The sequence below is a fragment of the Rattus norvegicus genome, chromosome 5 (assembly GCF_036323735.1).
Source record: "Rattus norvegicus strain BN/NHsdMcwi chromosome 5, GRCr8, whole genome shotgun sequence".
In the NCBI taxonomy this organism is placed as follows: Eukaryota; Metazoa; Chordata; class Mammalia; order Rodentia; family Muridae; genus Rattus; species Rattus norvegicus.
The window spans coordinates 15,504,207-15,523,460 of NC_086023.1; the positions used below are offsets into that span (position 1 = coordinate 15,504,207).

The 19,254-nt window shown below is 36.0% G+C and overlaps 1 protein-coding gene across 10 annotated transcripts in view; it reads left to right on the top strand.

Annotated features, from left to right (window-relative positions):
* Window positions 1-19,254, top strand: part of Sntg1 (syntrophin, gamma 1) — an 814,179-nt gene that overhangs the window by 734,917 nt on the left and 60,008 nt on the right. For 9 of the 10 annotated variants that reach the window (XM_063288183.1, XM_063288182.1, XM_063288181.1 and 6 more), the window contains 2 exons: window positions 13,803-13,955; window positions 15,769-15,861. In XM_063288183.1, coding sequence (XP_063144253.1) covers window positions 13,803-13,955; window positions 15,769-15,861 — 246 coding nt within the window. Of the gene's footprint in view, window positions 1-9,583; window positions 9,641-13,802; window positions 13,956-15,768; window positions 15,862-19,254 lie in introns of those variants that run through there. The other variant, XM_063288184.1, reaches the window with a different exon arrangement.

Genomic DNA, 19,254 nt, shown 5'->3' on the forward strand with positions numbered 1-19,254 from the left:
CCACTTTCAATTCGTTGCATTCAGTGCCTTTTTAAAGCAATGACACTGAACTTCTCCAGCACTGTTACTCATAGTTAAACGAATTCATTTATTGTCTGTGGAAGTTTCTGTGTGGATGCTTAACGACATTTATCTCTACACCCTGAAAAAGCAACTTTACTGATAGTCATGTTAACCTTCCAACTGCTGAGGTCTATGACCTCGGAGTCATGTGTAAACTGTTATTATGATACTTTTTTTTTTAACTTTAGTATTTCTTATATACCTTTCGAGTGTTATTCCCTTTCCTGGTATCCGGGAAAAATCCCCCTCCCCCCTCCCCTTCCTTATGGGTGTTCCCCTCCCAACCCTCCCCCCATTGCCGCCCTCCCCCCCACCAGTCTAGTTCACTGGGGGTTCAGTCTTAGCAGGACCCAGGGCTTCCCCTTCCACTGATGCTCTTACTAGGATATTCATTGCTACCTATGAGGTCAGAGTCCAGGGTCAGTCCATGTATAGTCTTTAGGTAGTGGCTTAGTCCCTGGAAGCTCTGGTTGCTTGGCATTGTTGTACATATGGGGTCTCGAGCCCCTTCAAGCTCTTCCAGTTCTTTCTCTGATTCCTTCAACGGGGGTCCTATTCTCAGTTCAGTGGTTTGCTGCTGTCATTCGCCTCTGTATTTGCTGTATTCTGGCTGTGTCTCTCAGGAGCAATCTACATCCGGCTACTGTCGGTCTGCACTTCTTTGCTTCATCCATATTGTCTAATTGGGTGGCTGTATATGTATGGGCCACATGTGGGGCAGGCTCTGAGTGGGTGTTCTTTCAGTCTCTGTTTTAATCTTTGCCTCTCTCTTCCCTGCCAAGGGTATTCTTGTTCCCCCTTTAAAGAAGGAGTGAAGCATTCACATTTTGATCATCCGTCTTGAGTTTCATTTGTTCTAGGCATCTAGGGTAATTCAAGCATTTGGGCTAATAGCCACTTATCAATGAGTGCATACCATGTATGTCTTTCTGTGATTGGGTTAGCTCACTCAGGATGATATTTTCCAGTTCCAACCATTTGCCTACGAATTTCATAAAGCCGTTGTTTTTGATAGCTGAGTAATATTCCATTGTGTAGATGTACCACATTTTCTGTATCCATTCCTCTGTTGAAGGGCCTCTGGGTTCTTTCCAGCTTCTGGCTATTATAAATAAGGCTGCAGTGAACATAGTAGAGCACGTGTCTTTTTTATATGTTGGGGCATCTTTTGGGTATATGCCCAAGAGAGGTATAGCTGGATCCTCAGGCAGTTCAATGTCCAATTTTCTGAGGATCCTCCAGACTGATTTCCAGAATGGTTGTACCAGTATGCAATCCCACCAACAATGGAGGAGTGTTCCTCTTTCTCCACATCCTCGCCAGCATCTGCTGTCCCCTGAGTTTTTGATCTTAGCCATTCTCACTGGTGTGAGGTGAAATCTCAGGGTTGTTTTGATTTGCATTTCCCTTATGACTAAAGATGTTGAACATTTCTTTAGGTGTTTCTCAGCCATTCGGCATTCCTCAGCTGTGAATTCTTTGTTTAGCTCTGAACCCCATTTTTTACTTGGGTTATTTGTTTCCCTGCGGTCTAACTTCTTGAGTTCTTTGTATATTTTGGATATAAGGCCTCTATCTGTTGTAGGATTGGTAAAGATCTTTTCCCAATCTGTTGGTTGCCGTTTTGTCCTAACCACAGTGTCCTTTGCCTTACAGAAGCTTTGCAGTTTTATGAGATCCCATTTGTCGATTCTTGATCTTAGAGCGTAAGCCATTGGTGTTTTGTTTAGGAAATTTTTTCCAGTGCCCATGTGTTCCAGATGCTTCCCTAGTTTTTCTTCTATTAGTTTGAGTGTGTCTGGTTTGATGTGGAGGTCCTTGATCCACTTGGACTTAAGCTTTGTACAGGGTGGTAAGCATGGATCGATCTGCATTCTTCTACATATTGACCTCCAGTTGAACCAGCACCATTTGCTGAAAATGCTATCTTTTTTTCCATTTGATGGTTTTGGCTCCTTTGTCAAAAATCAAGTGACCATAGGTGTGTGGGTTCATTTCTGGGTCTTCAATTCTATTCCATTGGTCTATCTGTCTGTCTCTGTACCAATACTGTGCAGTTTTTATCACTATTGCTCTCTAATACTGCTTGAGTTCAGGGATAGTGATTCCCCCTGAAGTCCTTTTATTGTTGAGGATAGCTTTAGCTATCCTGGGTTTTTTGTTATTCCAGATGAATTTGCAAATTGTTCTGTCTAACTCTTTGAAGAATTGGATTGATATTTTGATGGGGATTGCATTGAATCTGTAGATTGCTTTTGGTAAAATGGCCATTTTTACTATATTAATCCTGCCAATCCATGAGCATGGGAGATCTTTCCATCTTCTGAGGTCTTCTTCAATTTCCTTCTTCAGTGTCTTGAAGTTCTTATTGTACAGATCTTTTACTTGCTTGGTTAAAGTCACACCGAGGTACTTTATATTTTTTGGGTCTATTATGAATGGTGTCGTTTCCCTAATTTCTTTCTCGGCTTGTTTCTCTTTTGTATAGGGGAAGGAAACTGATTTATTTGAGTTAATTTTATACCCAGCCACTTTGCTGAAGTTGTTTATCAGCTTTAGTAGTTCTCTGGTGGAACTTTTGGGATCACTTAAATATACTATCATATCATCTGCAAATAGTGATGTTTTGACTTCTTCTTTTCCGATCTGTATCCCCTTGACCTCCTTTTGTTGTCTGATTGCTCTGGCTAGAACTTCAAGAACTATATTGAATAAGTAGGGAGAGAGTGGGCAGCCTTGTCTAGTCCCTGATTTTAGTGGGATTGCTTCAAGTTTCTCTCCATTTAGTTTAATGTTAGCAACTGGTTTGCTGTATATGGCTTTTACTATGTTCAGGTATGGGCCTTGAATTCCTATTCTTTCCAGGACTTTTATCATGAAGGGGTGTTGAATTTTGTCAAATGCTTTCTCAGCATCTAATGAAATGATCATGTGGTTTTGTTCTTTCAGTTTGTTTATATAATGGATCACGTTGATGGTTTTCCGTATATTAAACCATCCCTGCATGCCTGGGATGAAGCCTACTTGGTCCTGGTGGATGATTGTTTTGATGTGCTCTTGGATTCGGTTTGCCAGAATTTTGTTGAGTATTTTTGCGTCGATATTCATAAGGGAAATTGGTGTGAAGTTCTCTTTCTTTGTTGTGTCTTTGTGTGGTTTAGGTATAAGAGTAATTGTGGCTTCGTAGAAGGTATTCGTTAGTGATCCATCTGTTTCAATTTTGTGGAATAGTTTGGATAATATTGGTATGAGGTCTTCTATGAAGGTTTGATAGAATTCTGCACTAAACCCGTCTGGACCTGGGCTCTTTTTGGTTGGGAGACATTTAATGACTGCTTCTGTTTCCTTAGGAGTTATGGGGTTGTTTAACTGGTTTATCTGTTCCTGATTTAACTTCGGTACCTGGTATCTGTCTAGGAAATTGTCCATTTCCTGAAGATTTTCAAGTTTTGTTGAATATAGGTTTCTATAGTAAGATCTGATGATTTTTTTAATTTCCTCTGAATCTGTAGTTATGTCTCCCTTTTCATTTCTGATTTTGTTAATTTGGACACACTCTCTGTGTCCTCTCGTTAGTCTGGCTAAGGGTTTATCTATCTTGTTGATTTTCTCAAAGAACCAACTTTTGGTTCTGTTGATTCTTTCTATGGTCCTTTTTGTTTCTACTTGGTTGATTTCAGCTCTGAGTTTGATTATTTCCTGCCTTCTACTCCTCCTGGGTGTATTTGCTTCTTTTTGTTCAAGAGCTTTTAGGTGTGCTGTCAAGCTTCTGACATATGCTCTTTCCTGTTTCTTTCTGCAGGCACTCAGCGCTATGAGTTTTCCTCTTAGCACAGCTTTCATTGTGTCCCATAAGTTTGGGTATGTTGTACCTTCATTTTCATTAAATTCTAAAAAGTTTTTAATTTCTTTCTTTATTTCTTCCTTGATAAGGTTATCATTGAGTAGAGCATTGTTCAATTTCCAAGTATATGTGGGCATTCTTCCTTGATTGTTATTGAAGACCAGTTTTAGGCCGTGGTGGTCCGATAGCACGCATGGGATTATTTCTATCTTTCTGTACCTGTTGAGGCCCGTTTTATGACCAATTATATGGTCAATTTTGGAGAAAGTACCATGAGGAGCTGAAAAGAAGGTATATCCTTTTGCTTTAGGATAGAATGTATTATGATACTTTTGATGTGATTCCTCAGCTCCTTCCCCTGCTGAGATATGATCAACTCATCCTCACCCCTCTGTTGTATCAGTGCCCTCATTGTTCTTGTTTTCTAATTGGGAACGACTGGATGTTCTGTAGCCTCAGTCCACAAACCCTTTAACCTTATTGTTTGTTTTGAAACTGGAGTCCTGGTATTCATATTGTTGGGTCTTTCTTCATGAGTCTCCTTAAAAGCCACCCTCACGCTGTAGGAATGGCAGTGAACTTTGAAGTGAGTACTCTCTGAAGCATCCAAGAGGCTCTATCAATCTGTGCCATAAAATCAACTTCTGTGATTTTATGCTTTTCCTTATTCTACTCAGAACAAAGCTCCAGGATATAGAAATGTCATATGTTTTGCCAGGTAGCAAATATCTACACCAAGATTATGTGCACTATATATCAGGCATGCAATTTCTTCTTAGCAACTATCAACTGTATTTCTGTGGTAGATATTTCTGTAGGCTGTGAGTAAACCACTCACCAGGGTAATAAGTTTATATAATCTTGAGTGCCAATATAAGGCATTCCTAAAATTATATGCATTTTAAAAATAATATATAACAACTGTGTGACACAGTGGGCAGCTAAGGAGACTGTAGTTGAAGTGGCCTTCTCCAGTCCAGTCTTTGAAAGTTTATAAAGCCACGCCAAAAATAATATATTTTGTATTAATGAGCACGTATTAAATATGTTGACAAAAAGCATCCTTTCCATCAAAATGCATCACATGAATTAAACTCATTTTGAAAGAATATCATAGTTTTTGCAGTTCCCACAGTCATCAGCATATTTATCCCCTCCCTTGATGATGGCTTATGCTAGTGCTTATGAATAACAGTGAGAATCAGGAAACACAAAGTTTGCCCCATATTCAATGTTACCTGCATTACAGCAGTCCTTTCTCCTAGTCATTCTTTAAGTGTTTAAAATATTCAGAAAAAAGTGAATTAGCTGTGGCAGTGAGGTACTAAAATAATTAAATGCTAAACTAACACAATGTGAGTAGATACCATACCATGTTTTATTACACTTTGTACAGCAGAATCTGAGAGGTGACTTAATAATTATATTTAACACAGAAAAAATACTTTAAACAAACTAGTTGCAACTTATTTTTAATCATATCTAAAGAAACTGTAAAGGAAAAAGCTCACAGGGATGAAAGGATAGTTCACCAATTAAGAGCCCTGACTGGTTTTCCCAAAGACTTAGGTTTGATTCCCAGCTCCACATCATGGTTCACACAGAACTGTAACTCATATTCTAGGTATTTCCACTTCCTCTTCCATTCCATTTCCAGGCAAAATTCTCATAACAGATAACTGGAAATAAAGCTCAAACTAGTTTTTTTTTGAAAGCTGGTCATCATATCATCATAAAGGAATGAATGTAAGGATATGGAGAAAAATGTCATTGTCCAGGCATTAAACCCTAAGAATTACAATTCTATTATTTTAGGCCTATATGTTCTAAATAATGTGAGATTAGTTTTAGTTTGTTTTTAAGGTAGGACTAAATGTCAACCTAGAGATTTTAGCCTGGTGACATCCTTATTTACAGCTTCAAGGAATACAGAATTTTTGCCCATGTCAAGCTATATCCCCTTAACTATTTCCTAGTATGATTCTATTGTTCTTGGAGGTAGAATATTAGAATTGAAATAGAAAAGTCTTTGAACTACTACTTAAAATCATTAATCTCACGAGGCAAATATGAAACTCATCTCACTTAAATATTCTGTCACTGATTAGTCATACTTTTTCATCATCTTATTTTCTTTGCTTTTCCAGTTCTAATAATTTTGACAGCAAGTTTTCTGTTTCCCTGTAACAATGTCTACAGAAAATTCCTTTGTATATTAATCAAGATAACAACAAAACTGGCTAAAGTATACTAAATAAGAAATCAAGAATGCAAACCAACTCTAAGGTTATTAATCTTCCTTTATTAATTCTCTTTATTATATCTTCACTTTAAAAAAAAATCGCATAAGAATATTTTCCACCTGAGCATGAAGAGCACATTAATCATGTAGATATTTTGAACACAGCTTCGTTTTTTTCACTTCACTTTTCTGAACAACCAAGAACATTATTTCAATAAAGAAGCTTAAGCAGTTGTATGCTGAATGTTTATCAAAGGCATAATTATAACTGTCATAAAGAGAAGGGCATTGGTAGTTGGAAAGGTTAATTTACATGCCGCTCTGGGTAGCCATGAAATATAATCTTTGTTCTACTTCAATCAATCAGTTAATGCGCCAACCTATAGTGACTTGATATGATACATTTAGACTCCACTGAAAGAGAACTCTTGGGGAATTAGAGTATTAATTGCAACTGTGGTGATGAGAATAATCCACTGTTGTTATCTACATTAAAAAATAATGGGGGCTGGGGATTTAGCTCAGTGGTAGAGCGCTTACCTAGGAAGCGCAAGGCCCTGGGTTCGGTCCCCAGCTCCAAAAAAAAGAACCAAAAAAAAAAATGTATAAGTATATTTATAATGCATGAATGTTCCATATAAATTGTTCAGGTCTCTTAAACAGCAATTTATTTGTTTTGCTCTTTTTACAATTACATGTATTATTTCAAATGATCTGTAAATACAAAAAGTAATTTAACATACTTGATAAATGAACATGATGCTTCAGTAAAGCTATACACTGACTAATGGTAAAGCCAGGGTAAATACCTACCTCTTATTTACCTTTTAACATTCAAGCTTCTTGGTGATTTCATATTTTGTATCACTTTCTCTCACCCATCCAACTCCTGCCATCTTCCCTTCTACTCTCTCTCTCTCTCTCTTTCTCTCTCTCTCTCTCTCTCCCTCTCAATTTCATGACAACTTTTGTTTGCTTACTATTGCATACATACATAGATACAAATGTGTATTGAAAATATCAATTGCATCCAGTTAGTGTTGCACGAATGTACACATATTTAGAACTGCCACTTAGTATTGAATAACTGTCTAGAGTATATTGATTTTCCTTCTCACAATTATTGTTTACCTATAGCTGAGGCAGACTTTAGTCTTATGATAGGGCCTTGTGAAATGTCCTCAGTCAGTGTTGGCAGGTGGTCTGGTGTCATTATTCAGGTCTTGCTGAGATTTCTCTAGTGCAATTTTACTGTCATGACTTAAAGATCATATTTTGCTGAAGGTGTCTTGGTCCTCCAGGTCTTACAGTCTTATTTACCTGCCTTTAAGATGAGCCCTGAGCCTTATGTGTAGATTGTTAATGTGGCAATTGAGACTATTTGCCCCATGGTCACTTATAATTTTAATTTTTACAAGTTAAGTATCTCTGTAATAGTCCTACTATATTGCAAAAAGTAGCTTCTTTGGTGAACGGTGAAAGCTAAACTTATCTGTGGGTACAAAGATTAGTATTTAGAATTTAGTAAGGTGTTATATTGATTTATGAATATGGCTATCTCCTTTAGTGTTTATGGCCACTCTAACCATGAGTAGATGGCTAGATTTTAAATTCAAGGAATGATGTTCTCCTATTAAGCAGGTATTAAGGACCACTGGATAATTAACGTAGGTTACCAAAAGGATAAACTTGTCAACTTCTTGGATGTATTATGTAGGGCCAGTCATTATTGTGTGTCATAGGTTTTATAGTTTGATAGCTTTACAATTCATTTGTTTTTCTCCCTTAACAACTGGAAAACATTTAGAAACTATGAAAGTTCATCCTCAAGAAAGATGCTTCATTGCCAGCTGATTTACTCAATAACTGTACACAAAATGTTCGATGCCTTCAGCAATAGGGTTTTACCTTCAGTTTCCCAGAGTCAGACAAGGGCAATAACAATAGCCTATATTGTTTTGGTAGATTTTTGTGGGCCTACTCACAACAAACTCAAAAGGAAGTTTCCTGTGTCTGGTGGGGGGTTTCTGTAAGGTGGTCTATGGGTCTTGGTAAGAAACATCCTCACTCTATGCAGTCTAACCCCATTTAGAATAATATGGAGAGAGAGAGGGAGAGAGAGGGGAAGAGGGAGACAGAGATAAAATATATATCATCTTGTATACTGATTCTCAATGACTTTTCTCAATACCTTTAATTCTATTTATCTCTACTTCCTCCCTCTCCCTGTGTAATACCACTCTCCTCTCTAGAGGCCCTTCTTCCCCTATTTCTCCTATGAGATCTTCCTACTTTTCTGACTTCTGTAATCAGTTGGTGCACTCAACTCTAAGGATTCAAAGCTAAGATCCATGTGTAAGACAGAAACTGTAGCATTTGGCTTCACAATCTTGGTCTTTCATTATTACTCAATATATTTTCAAGTTCGTTGATTTACCTGCAAGTTTCACACTTTCACAGATTTTTTTTTTGCAGTTGCTTTGTATCAAATTATATTTTCATTGTCTACTCATCAGTTGAAGGACTTCAAGGCAGTTTCCAAATATTTTTGTGTGAACAAATTTAAAAATTTTGTTTAAATGTCAAAAAACATGAACTGCATAATGACTATCTTCATTCATCCTCTTTGCTATAATGCACACCATCATTTCTTTCTCCATTTAGCTGCAGCTCAGTGTCCACTTGTCATTCCCAGGCTTCTCTGTACCTTTACTTACATCCTGCCTCTGGGACCAATATGCTACTTTCAATCTATGAGAAATCTTTGAATTTATATTCCAGGCAGGAATGAGGTCATGTTTAACTTCAATTTCTGTGTCTCGGTATTCAATTTAACATAATGATTCTGACCTTACAAAAGCTTAATTTGCATAGTTATGTTATGAAAAATATTCATTGTAGTATTTTACAATATAAATGATATTCTTCAAAGAGGAGAATGTATGAATGAGGTATGATACACATTTTTATGGCCTAGGCTTTGGCACTTATATAACTATTTAGATCTGTCCTCTATGAATGCATCCATAAATGCAGAGAGAGGAAGGCATCCCTAACTGCAGAGAAATGAGGTTGGGGAAGGGAGGGAAAGAGAGAGAGAGAGAGAGAGAGAGACAGAGACAGAGACAGAGACAGAGAGACAGAACATACCCTGAAGTCTGCACAGGACTAAGATTTGATCGAGTTCTTAACAAGCATCAACATTAATTAATACTACAGCTATCAATGGTACTATGAACACCATGGAAGCCTTTTTTATACAGAAGTCACTTCTTCAAATGATGAATATGAATTAGGAATTTTGCCTTCACAAGACTCATGAGGCAAATACCATTTAATCCATTTTTAAATGTTTTCTTAGAAACCGAATAATGGTAATATTGTTCCTCTAAATTTATCCAAATAACTCCAGAACTGATATTCTCACTTTCCAGACCTCATGGAGGACTGCAGAAGACATAGATGGTAGGTTATGAAACTATTTTTCTTGTAAAAAAAATAAAGACTGTAGCCTAATTTTATGGATTACTAAAAGATTAGAAAAAATATTTAAGGAATTTGGTTTATATCAGCAAGTATGGTTTTTTTAGGGAAGAGGGCTCTTAACATTATCTGAAATCCTCCCAAATATTAACAAACAGGTATATGTATATGTGTATATATATATGTCAAATTCATTGTTTGATTTTCAATTGACTTAAAGTTCAAGGTTTTATTTCAAATTATTGCAAATCTTATTTACATAATTTTAAAAAATTCATTTGTTACTCTTTTAAAATATTATCAGCCCTGAAATCATATGCATAAAGATAACATTAAATAGGTCAAGAAGGTTGTAGTTATGTATTTAGGTGTGTGTGTATATGAGAGAGAGAGAGAGAGAGAGAGAGAGAGAGAGAGAGAGAGAAGGAAGAAAGAAATACATAAGAAAGGTAGGGAGGAGAAAGGGAAGAAATTAAGAAATTACAAGTTAAAAACACTTATAAAATTTTTAATATTGAATTATTGTCTGTTTTAGGGAAGAAATTTGCCCATAGAATATCTAAAATCACTGGCTACAAATGGAGTATTTCTCTAAGGGTGGTATCTGACATTTAGTATAAAAGCAATAGTTTCATAACCCACAGTCTATGTCTTCTGCAGTCCTCCATGAGTTCTGGAAAATGAGAATATCAGTTCTGGAGTAATTTGGATAAATTAGAGGAATAATCTTAGCATTATTCAGTTTCTAAAGAAACATTTAAAAATGGATTAAATGGTATTTGCCTCGTGAGTCTTGATGAGCAGCCACAGCAATAAACTCAGAGGTTTTTGTTTGTTTCTGGTTTTCTTTATTTAGTTCCCGGGGAGTGGAGTCAGGCTGCAGCAGGTCTGCTGCAGAGTTGGGATGGTGCTTTAGGACTGGACTTAGAAGAAGGAAGGGAGAAATGAAGGTCTTCAGATTTTCTGCTGTCTTGGCCTGAGTGGCTTTTAGGTTCCCAGGGAATGACCACTGTGCTTGAAGGCTGAGAAAAAGTAATGAATGGGGTTCTGGAAATTAGGAAGGGAAGATCTGTGTGATTCACCGGAGATGGGTGCAGGAGGGGAAGAGAGACTCCAGTAGTAGTCATTTGCTACAGCACTAGCGAAGATACTGAAGATTGAACTTGGAGTAGAGGAGGGAAAAGTCACCTACAATTTAGCCTACTTGCTTCTCTGGCTGGTGAGGTCTGTGGGTTCCTAGGGCATCAGAATATACTTTGATAATATTTACATTTGTGTAGAGATCAGTATAGGCATTAAAATTACATGAAGATTATGAGTGAGGCACAGTCTTATTTGTCAAGGATGGCCTTGAACCCACTATATAATTATAGATAGTGTTGAACTCCCTTTCATTACCTCTAGAGAAGATTGTTGGTTTTATAAAAAAAAATAATTTTGTAATAAGTTTCTGGATTTACATTTTATTTATTAGACCAGATATAGATTTGATCAGCTAGCTTGTGCATATGATTCACATTTGAAATCTACTGTTAGACTCAAATTCAAATTAAATGTATATGAATTTGCTACTTTATTTTTTTGTAGCACTCTCAGTGATTAGAATAACTGTGAAAGGAGGGAATACATTATTTTTAGTGGAAGAAACTTTTACACCAGGTAGTTTTTCCTTAAAATAAACCACAATGTTTGTTTGGTTAAAGCAACTTTGCATCTAAATGCTGAGTGATTTCCTTACTCAATAAATGATCAAGTAAATGACAGTAGTGACAAACGAAAGATAAAATGAGAGCAATTAGAAGCAGCTAATATTTAGCAAAACAATAAACAATTACCCTAGTTGTGTGCATTTCATCAGTCATCCTTCTAGTGTTATGAATACATCAGGGTAAAGGGAAGGGTTTCCTATGCCTAGGGTAGTAACAGGTGCAGGAGGAAGGAACCACACTGCACACACAGAAACTGCTGCCAGAATAACTTGCTCCATTCTACCTTCTTTTCTGCTGAATCTTACACATTTTAATTAGAGTAGAAACTATGTGGCTGGGAGTATGTATATGCTGGAAATTTATTTAAAGTCTATGAAGGTTTAACATAACTTTATGAAACATTAGAAAACATTTAAATGGATAACATTTCCAAAAAATGCTGTTCCTTCATCTCTCTGCTTCATATGGCTGTCATCTATAGAAAGGTTTGCAGTGACGTGAAGTGGATTCTTCAGCTGGAGCGGTCACACGTGACACTGCACCGTAGTGCTCATGATACGGTTACCTATTTCATTTCAATCAACTTTATTAAATTGTACTTTCCAAACGAACAAAAAGTCACATTCCGACAATAGAGAGCAGTGTATGTCTCCAGGGCCAATTATAGGAGGAAAAATCCACAAATGCCTTTTATTGCATACCAATCTTGAGCGTAGGTCTGTTATTTACAAAGAACTACTGGCCTCAAGACTCATTTAAGTTATAAATAATTTAAATAACTTCTGACGCATCATTATTCATATCACCGTGATAATGAGTGCAGGTTTCCATAGAGAAGAGAAAGAGTGCAGAGAGCGAAGATGGAAAGGCAACGAGTAGATCCAGGGTCTCTACTGAAGATCATCACTGTGGAAGCAAAGCTATGCTTCCAGGGCTACAGACAATTGCATTAAACCTGTGGGAAGGGATCGTTGAATTTCTGCGTTGCTCTAGATGATCTTTTCTTGCTCTTCTGTGCATGTCTTTCTGTAACATCCTTTCTGCTCATTCTTCCCCGTGCTCATGACTCTTGGCAGGATGCTAGAATTTTCTGAGCTTGTGAGTGTCGATTCTAGAGGCTCTTCTTACAAAACTCTCTTTTCTTGCGCCGTCTCTTACTGTTTGTTTCCCTGTCTTTTAGTTTGCAGCACTCTTAGAATGCCTTCGCTACTTTCAGCTGTGTACTTAAAACTCAGATGACCCCAGAAGTGCGCAGTGTGATGTTTTACAAGTGACAGTAGTAATTATTCAGAAATGCTGAAGTGATGTTTTGCAGCTTGATTAGATAAGAGTTGTTCCTAAGGGGCTGGACACTCAGCTGTAGTTGATGTTCCAGGTTGTTTGAAAGCGTAAGGTAGTTACGTTTTATCAAAAGACTATAAAATACATCAGTGAAAGTCACTTTAAGATTGTTTCCTCATTATGAGAATGGAAAGATTGCCAGGATAGCAATTCCACTGGTGAACATTTTAGATTATAGAAAATGAGGGTCTTAGGAGATAGCTGTGAAGGTAAAGTGTCTACCGCACAAACAAGAGAGGAATGTGTGAGCAAGGATGTTAGTCCCCAGACAAGAGGAATGACATCCCAGCAGTGAAGGGGCACGGAAGGGAAGATTCCAGGGCGATCTGGCTCTTCACCCTAAGCTAATGGGTAAATTTCAGGCTTATAGTAGATCTTATATCAGAAAATAAAACAAACAAGAACAAAACAAAATCAAGATTGGCAGTTTAAGTTAAAACACACAAAGAATATAATACCAAAAATTAGCCTTATTGCAATTTTCAGTGCACCCAATAAATATTTTAAATTATATATCTTAGAAAATAGTACATCCTGTTGTCCTCTTACTTAAACGTGTCACTGTATTTTCCACCTATTAGAATCTTTGAATTTGGAAAGCACATTGGAATTGAAATGTGTTAGACTAGGTAAATTGGCTAGTGAAAAACTTGAGGCAAAATCAGGAAACTGCTAGGAGCAAACGATACAGTGTAACTGATGTAGATAAAAATATACTCAATTTTTTTCCAATTTCCTATAGGTTCATGAAAAATCATCTCAATAAAAATCTTTCTTGCCTATAAAAGATGGCAGTCTCTTCATCTCTGAGTCCAGACAGCTTTGTAAGGAAGTCAATCCATTTTTGAATCAAAGAGAAGTTATGTGTATTCAACACTGTGGTTCTTCCTTTGTCAGTTTGAACTGAACCTAGAGTTTCTTCTGGTGGATGGGCATCAGAAATTACAAAAGAAATGGTGTGTTAGGTATGAACTCTTAAATTTGGTTGCAGTGACCATTCTGAATTAAGACTTAATGGCAATGAGGAATCTAAACTTTGTTTCAAGCAGTGTTAGTAGACCTTTGCTTGCTGAGTAGGAATTGATGTATGCCAGCCTGTGTAACTCCAGGCTTTCATCAGGACAGTGACCTACTGGATCGGCGGAAACATTGCTTCACTATGCAGTCCGAGTGTGGGGAGGACCTATACTTCTCTGTGGAGTTAGAAAGTGACCTTGCCCAGTGGGAACGAGCCTTCCAAACAGCCACCTTCCTTGAAGTGGAGCGCATACAGGTGAGAGCCTGTGCAGCACAGAGGTGTGGCACCTGGAGAGGTGTCCTTGCCACTAACTGGAGTTCTCAAAGGTTATAAGCCCAGTTCTGTGAGGCTACCCTTCACAACAAATGCATCCAGTGTTTAACCGTCATTGAGCAATGAATAATTAGGTATAGCTGAATAATTATTGAATTTTTTTTTATAATTTTGCCTCTGTAGTCTACTTTCTATCACATATTACTGTAGCTTGAATCTTACATAGAAAACTACACTCTGGCTATAGTTTCCGGTTTTTGAAGTTGTTCCTATACAGCAGACCAACAGGCAACCTAAGTTCTAGAAGCCTCCCTTTCATTTGTGACTTTCAAAACCATGCATAATATGTGAGACACAATTTATAAATAAAATGTTACATTTCCTAGTTTAAAAGAAACAATGTGAAGTATAATTAACTTAGGGTAATTTTAATGACTTCATAATTTTCTCAGGTCAGTGAATTTTGGCAGTAAAGAACGTATTTGTTTCATAGCTGTATACTAATCCAGTTCAACAATTATGTACTTTAACATGATGTTTTGGAGGATGTACTAAATTAAAAAAAGTTATTACACTCAATTAAAGTTATTTTGAATTGATTCTATACTTGGTTTTTACCTGGTGGTAGAAATTTAGTTCCAAAGTGCGTTTAAGATATTTATCCCATATTTATTTACCTGTGGATGTTATTTAATATATAATTATAAAACAATCTTGCCAAGCAATTTATGTTGGAGCTTTCCTAAAACCAGAATTTTGGTTATCACTTGTTTTAGACTGAAATCTATTTTCCATTAAATAAATATTGTAATTACAAAATAAATAAGCATTTCTTTATTTAAGTGTATTAAACAAACTCAACATATTCCTTGACATTGTAAGTTATAGAGTAAACTTTAGCAAATCTCAACGTACCCCATTTATTTGCTTCCATCTAATGATTATTGAGGCAATGTAACTTAAATTGCAATGTTCAACCTAATGAGAAAATTTAAATGTATTATAATAAATGCATTTTCACCTGGGATCTTCCATTTAATGCCATACATGGAAATAGAAAATAATTGAGCCTAAATTAAAACAAAACAATGTAGCTTAAAACACTCCTTAATGATGATAGTAGCTTTTATAAATTACTAATGGCTGAAAACAGCTAACTAAGATATCCATGTATTTAGCAAATACAATTATACCTAAACATTGTCTTCCAAGGGCCAATTAGTTTATCTTCTAATCTACTATTTTAACTCCAAATGAACATGTTTCATGGTTATGTTTTGAAATGAAAATTAGGCTTTAATCTTTTCAATGTAACATTCTCATAAAAGCAATTTGATAATTATAGGTATTTATAAGGACAATATATATTGTATAAATACTATACAAAAAATCAGTAAAAGCATTGATATTTAAAAAACTCCCTCATATTTAAATTATAATTACAGCTCATATAATTTATTGCTTTGTAGCTTGAAATCAAATTCAAATACAACTGGACAACCAGATTTAACAATGTATCAGGTTGTATAGAAGGTCCATGTTATTTCACATCTTATTTATATTTTCTTTTTTAGCATCCATATTTATTTTTCTTACCAAAATATTTACAAGTAAAGTTAAAATGTTTTGGATCAAACCCAGGGTCTTATTCACGTTAGGAATGTATTCTACTACTGAGCCTTACTACAATCAGTTACTAACTGTTACATTCATTGAGAGTAGATCTCATATTTCCCTTGACACTGAGGTTTTATAAGCCACATGGAAACTAACTGTGTTCTTTTTTTTTCTCCAGTGCAAGACCTATGCATGTGTGCTGGAGAGTCACCTAATGGGCCTCACTATTGACTTTAGCACAGGCTTCATCTGCTTTGATGCAGCAACAAAGGTAATATGTGTCAGGTGGCAGGAGAAATAGGTAGCAAAACTATCATTCAAGAATGAGTGAAAAGCCTTTGAACTACTTGAAGTCTTTAAAATACTAGTACATTGGATTTATTATCTTCATTTTTATTTACGGAACATAAGCTTCTAAATCACTGTTGATGCAAACAATTAATATAGCAAAGTAATTCATGCCACTCTGTTCATATATACATATAAATATATAAGGAGATTATTGGTAAATACTTTATATAGAGAGATATGTTATAGGTCAGTAGATTATAGATAATAGATGAATGATAGATTGATAAGAGATAACAGAAAATATACATAGATTGATGATAGATGATAAATGATAGGTACTGATTTATTTTCTTTTCATAAAAATACAGATTCATATGTTTGTGAACAATTCCTTCTTTAACAATTATTTTTAAGAGTTGCTTCACGATTTTTTCTCACTCAAACATAAATGATGAATGTATGAAAAACATGTTTTTCAGTTTTATATTTGATTTCTTAAAATTAGGTAAAGAATGGTGCAATTTGGGTGTTAGAAATGCCTACTAGATAACTGATATCAACACACAACTTAATATGAGTGCTGTGTGATCTGATGGCTTTTACATTTCCCAAACATTTTGGTCCATTGGAACAGTAATAGACTTTCTTCAGCAGTACTATCTATAAGAATAGTCATCCTTGTTTATCATCAGGAAACATGTGAAAAAATTAAAGTATTACACATCATTATTATCAGTTTGAAATGATCTTCCACCTCTTCTAGTTCTGGTCTCTTAGTCCTTGCATCAGCATCTTCTTTGGCCTTTGATTTTCAGGGAAGGAGTCTTGCTACTCTCTCTTTTATCAAAAGATAGACTAGCATGTTGTAAGTGGAACCATACCCTCCCAGTATTTCAGTGATTAACAAACAATATTTTTAAAATTTCCTCTTAGGTTAATGTGTGCACAAAACTTTCAAAAAAATTTATTAAAAAAACAAGACAGTGACATATATGCTTGAGGAAGATTGAGTACAGATTGTTCAGGAAAGAAGTGGTTCTAATGTGTGTCAATCTGGTAATGAAAGTAGGGAATCCAGTAGATGTACAGAGTACTTATGATGGTTAAAGATGCAGTATATATGATGGCCAATCAGAAAGTCCCAACTATCTATGGACTGCTAGTGTTGGTTTGGTATTCACAGGAAAACTCAATGTTATATTCTAGAAGAACAGATTCTATCCCATAGATAAAATGTGGTCTCTGTGTGATACATAAAGCATATTAAGTAATTAAGAATCTCTAATGCAGTAACCCTTCTGATACTTTTAGTAAAACTAGTATCAAGTGAAAATAAGCTAGTATTATACTGATGAACTAATTTACTGATTAAATAACCTGAGTTCTAATTTGCTAAATATATTCAATAAATTAAACTACCTGTAAACAATCTCTTTCATCTGGAGAGATGACTCAGTGGTTAAGAGCAATGACTGCTCTTTAAGAGGTCCTGAGTTGAATTTCCAGCAACCATATGTTGGTTCACAACCATCTGTGATAGGATCAGATGCCCTCTTCTGGTATGTTTGAAAACAGCTACAATGTACTCATATAAATAAAGTAAATAAATCTTTGAAAAATCTCTCTTAAAATGAGAAAGTTTTTGTTTATTTAATCAGATAATACCAAAAATCTATTCTCAGTCATAATTTAGACTCTAGATTTATTTGGCAAAGTTGATAACATTTATCTGGCATCCATTGTGAAAAGAAACAGCCTCACATTCCTGGCCCAAGAGGATCCTGTCTAGTGCTCTCTGGATACATGAACCTAGAAGCAGTCAGGGGCAGGACACTTCTGGTTTCTGCCTGAGCCCAGACTTCAGTGTCTGGAGTGCAGACACATCTGAGAGCCGAGGTAAGACTAATTCTTCTGCTCCAAGCAACCTGCCTAGAGGCTTCAGTGGACACAAATCCAGGAGCAGCTCTCTATTCCCAGATCTGGCTGAAAGAAAACAGGTCTGCAGGAGTGAGGACATACAGGCTTACAGGAGGGTCAAGCCACTGACAGAGACAGCAAGACAAGTTAACACTAGAGACAACTTGATGGCGAGAGGCAAGCAAAGAAAACTAAACAACAGAAAGCAAGACTACTTGGCATCATCAGAGCCCAGTACTCCCAACAAGCAAACACTGGAAAACAAAACACACTGGAAAAGCAAGATTTGGATTTAAAATCACATCTCTTGATGATGATAGAGGAGTTTAAGAAGGATGTAAATAACTTCTTTAAAGAAATATAGATCAACATGGGTAAACAAGTAGAAGCCCTTAACGAGGAAACACAAAAACCTCTTAAAGAACTACAGGAAAACACCAGCAAACAGGGGAAAATTGAACAAAGCCATCCAGGAATTAAAATGGAAATAGAAACAATAAAGAAATCACAAACTGAAACAACCCTGGGGATAGAAAACATAGGAAAGAGATCAGGAGTCATAGATGCAAGCATCGCAAACAGAAAAGAAGAGATAGAAGAAAGAAATTCATGGGCAGGAGATACCATAGAAAACATTGACAACCATCAAATGTAATGTAAAATGCAAAAAGATCCTAACCCAAAAGATCCAAGAAATCCAGGAGACACTGGGAAGATCAAAGATAAGGATAATAGATAGGTATAGAAGATAGTTAAGACTCCCAACTTAAAGGGCCAGAAATATCTTCAACAAAATTATAGAAGAAAACTTCCATAACCTAAAGAAAGAGATGCTCATAACCATACAAGAAGCATACAGAACTCCAAATAGATTGGACCAGAAAAGAAATATCTCCCATCACATAAAGTCAAAACACCAAACACACAAAACAAGGGAAAGAATATTAAAAGCAATAAAGGGGAAAGGTTAAGTAACATATAAAGGCAGACCTATCAGAATGACACCAGACTTCTTGCCAGAGACTATGAAACACAGAAGATCCTGAACAGATGTCATGCAGACCCTAAGAGAACACAAATGCCAGTGCAGGCTAATATATCCAGCAAAACTCTCAATTAATATAGATGGAGAAACCAAGATAGTCCATGACAAAATCAAATTTACACAATATCTTTCTACAAATCCAGTCCTACAAAGGAAAATAGATGGAAAACTACAGCAGAAGGAGGAAAACCACACAATAGACAAAGCAAGAAAGTAATCTCCTTGCATTGAAAGCAAAAGAAGAGAGCCACAAAATCATAATTCCAACTCTAATAACAAAGATAATAGAAAAAAACAATCAGTATTCCTTAATATCTCTTAAAATCAATGGACTCAATTGCCCAATTATAAAAGACATAGACTAACAGACTAGATACATAAAGAAGACTGAGCGTTATAGTCCCTACAGGA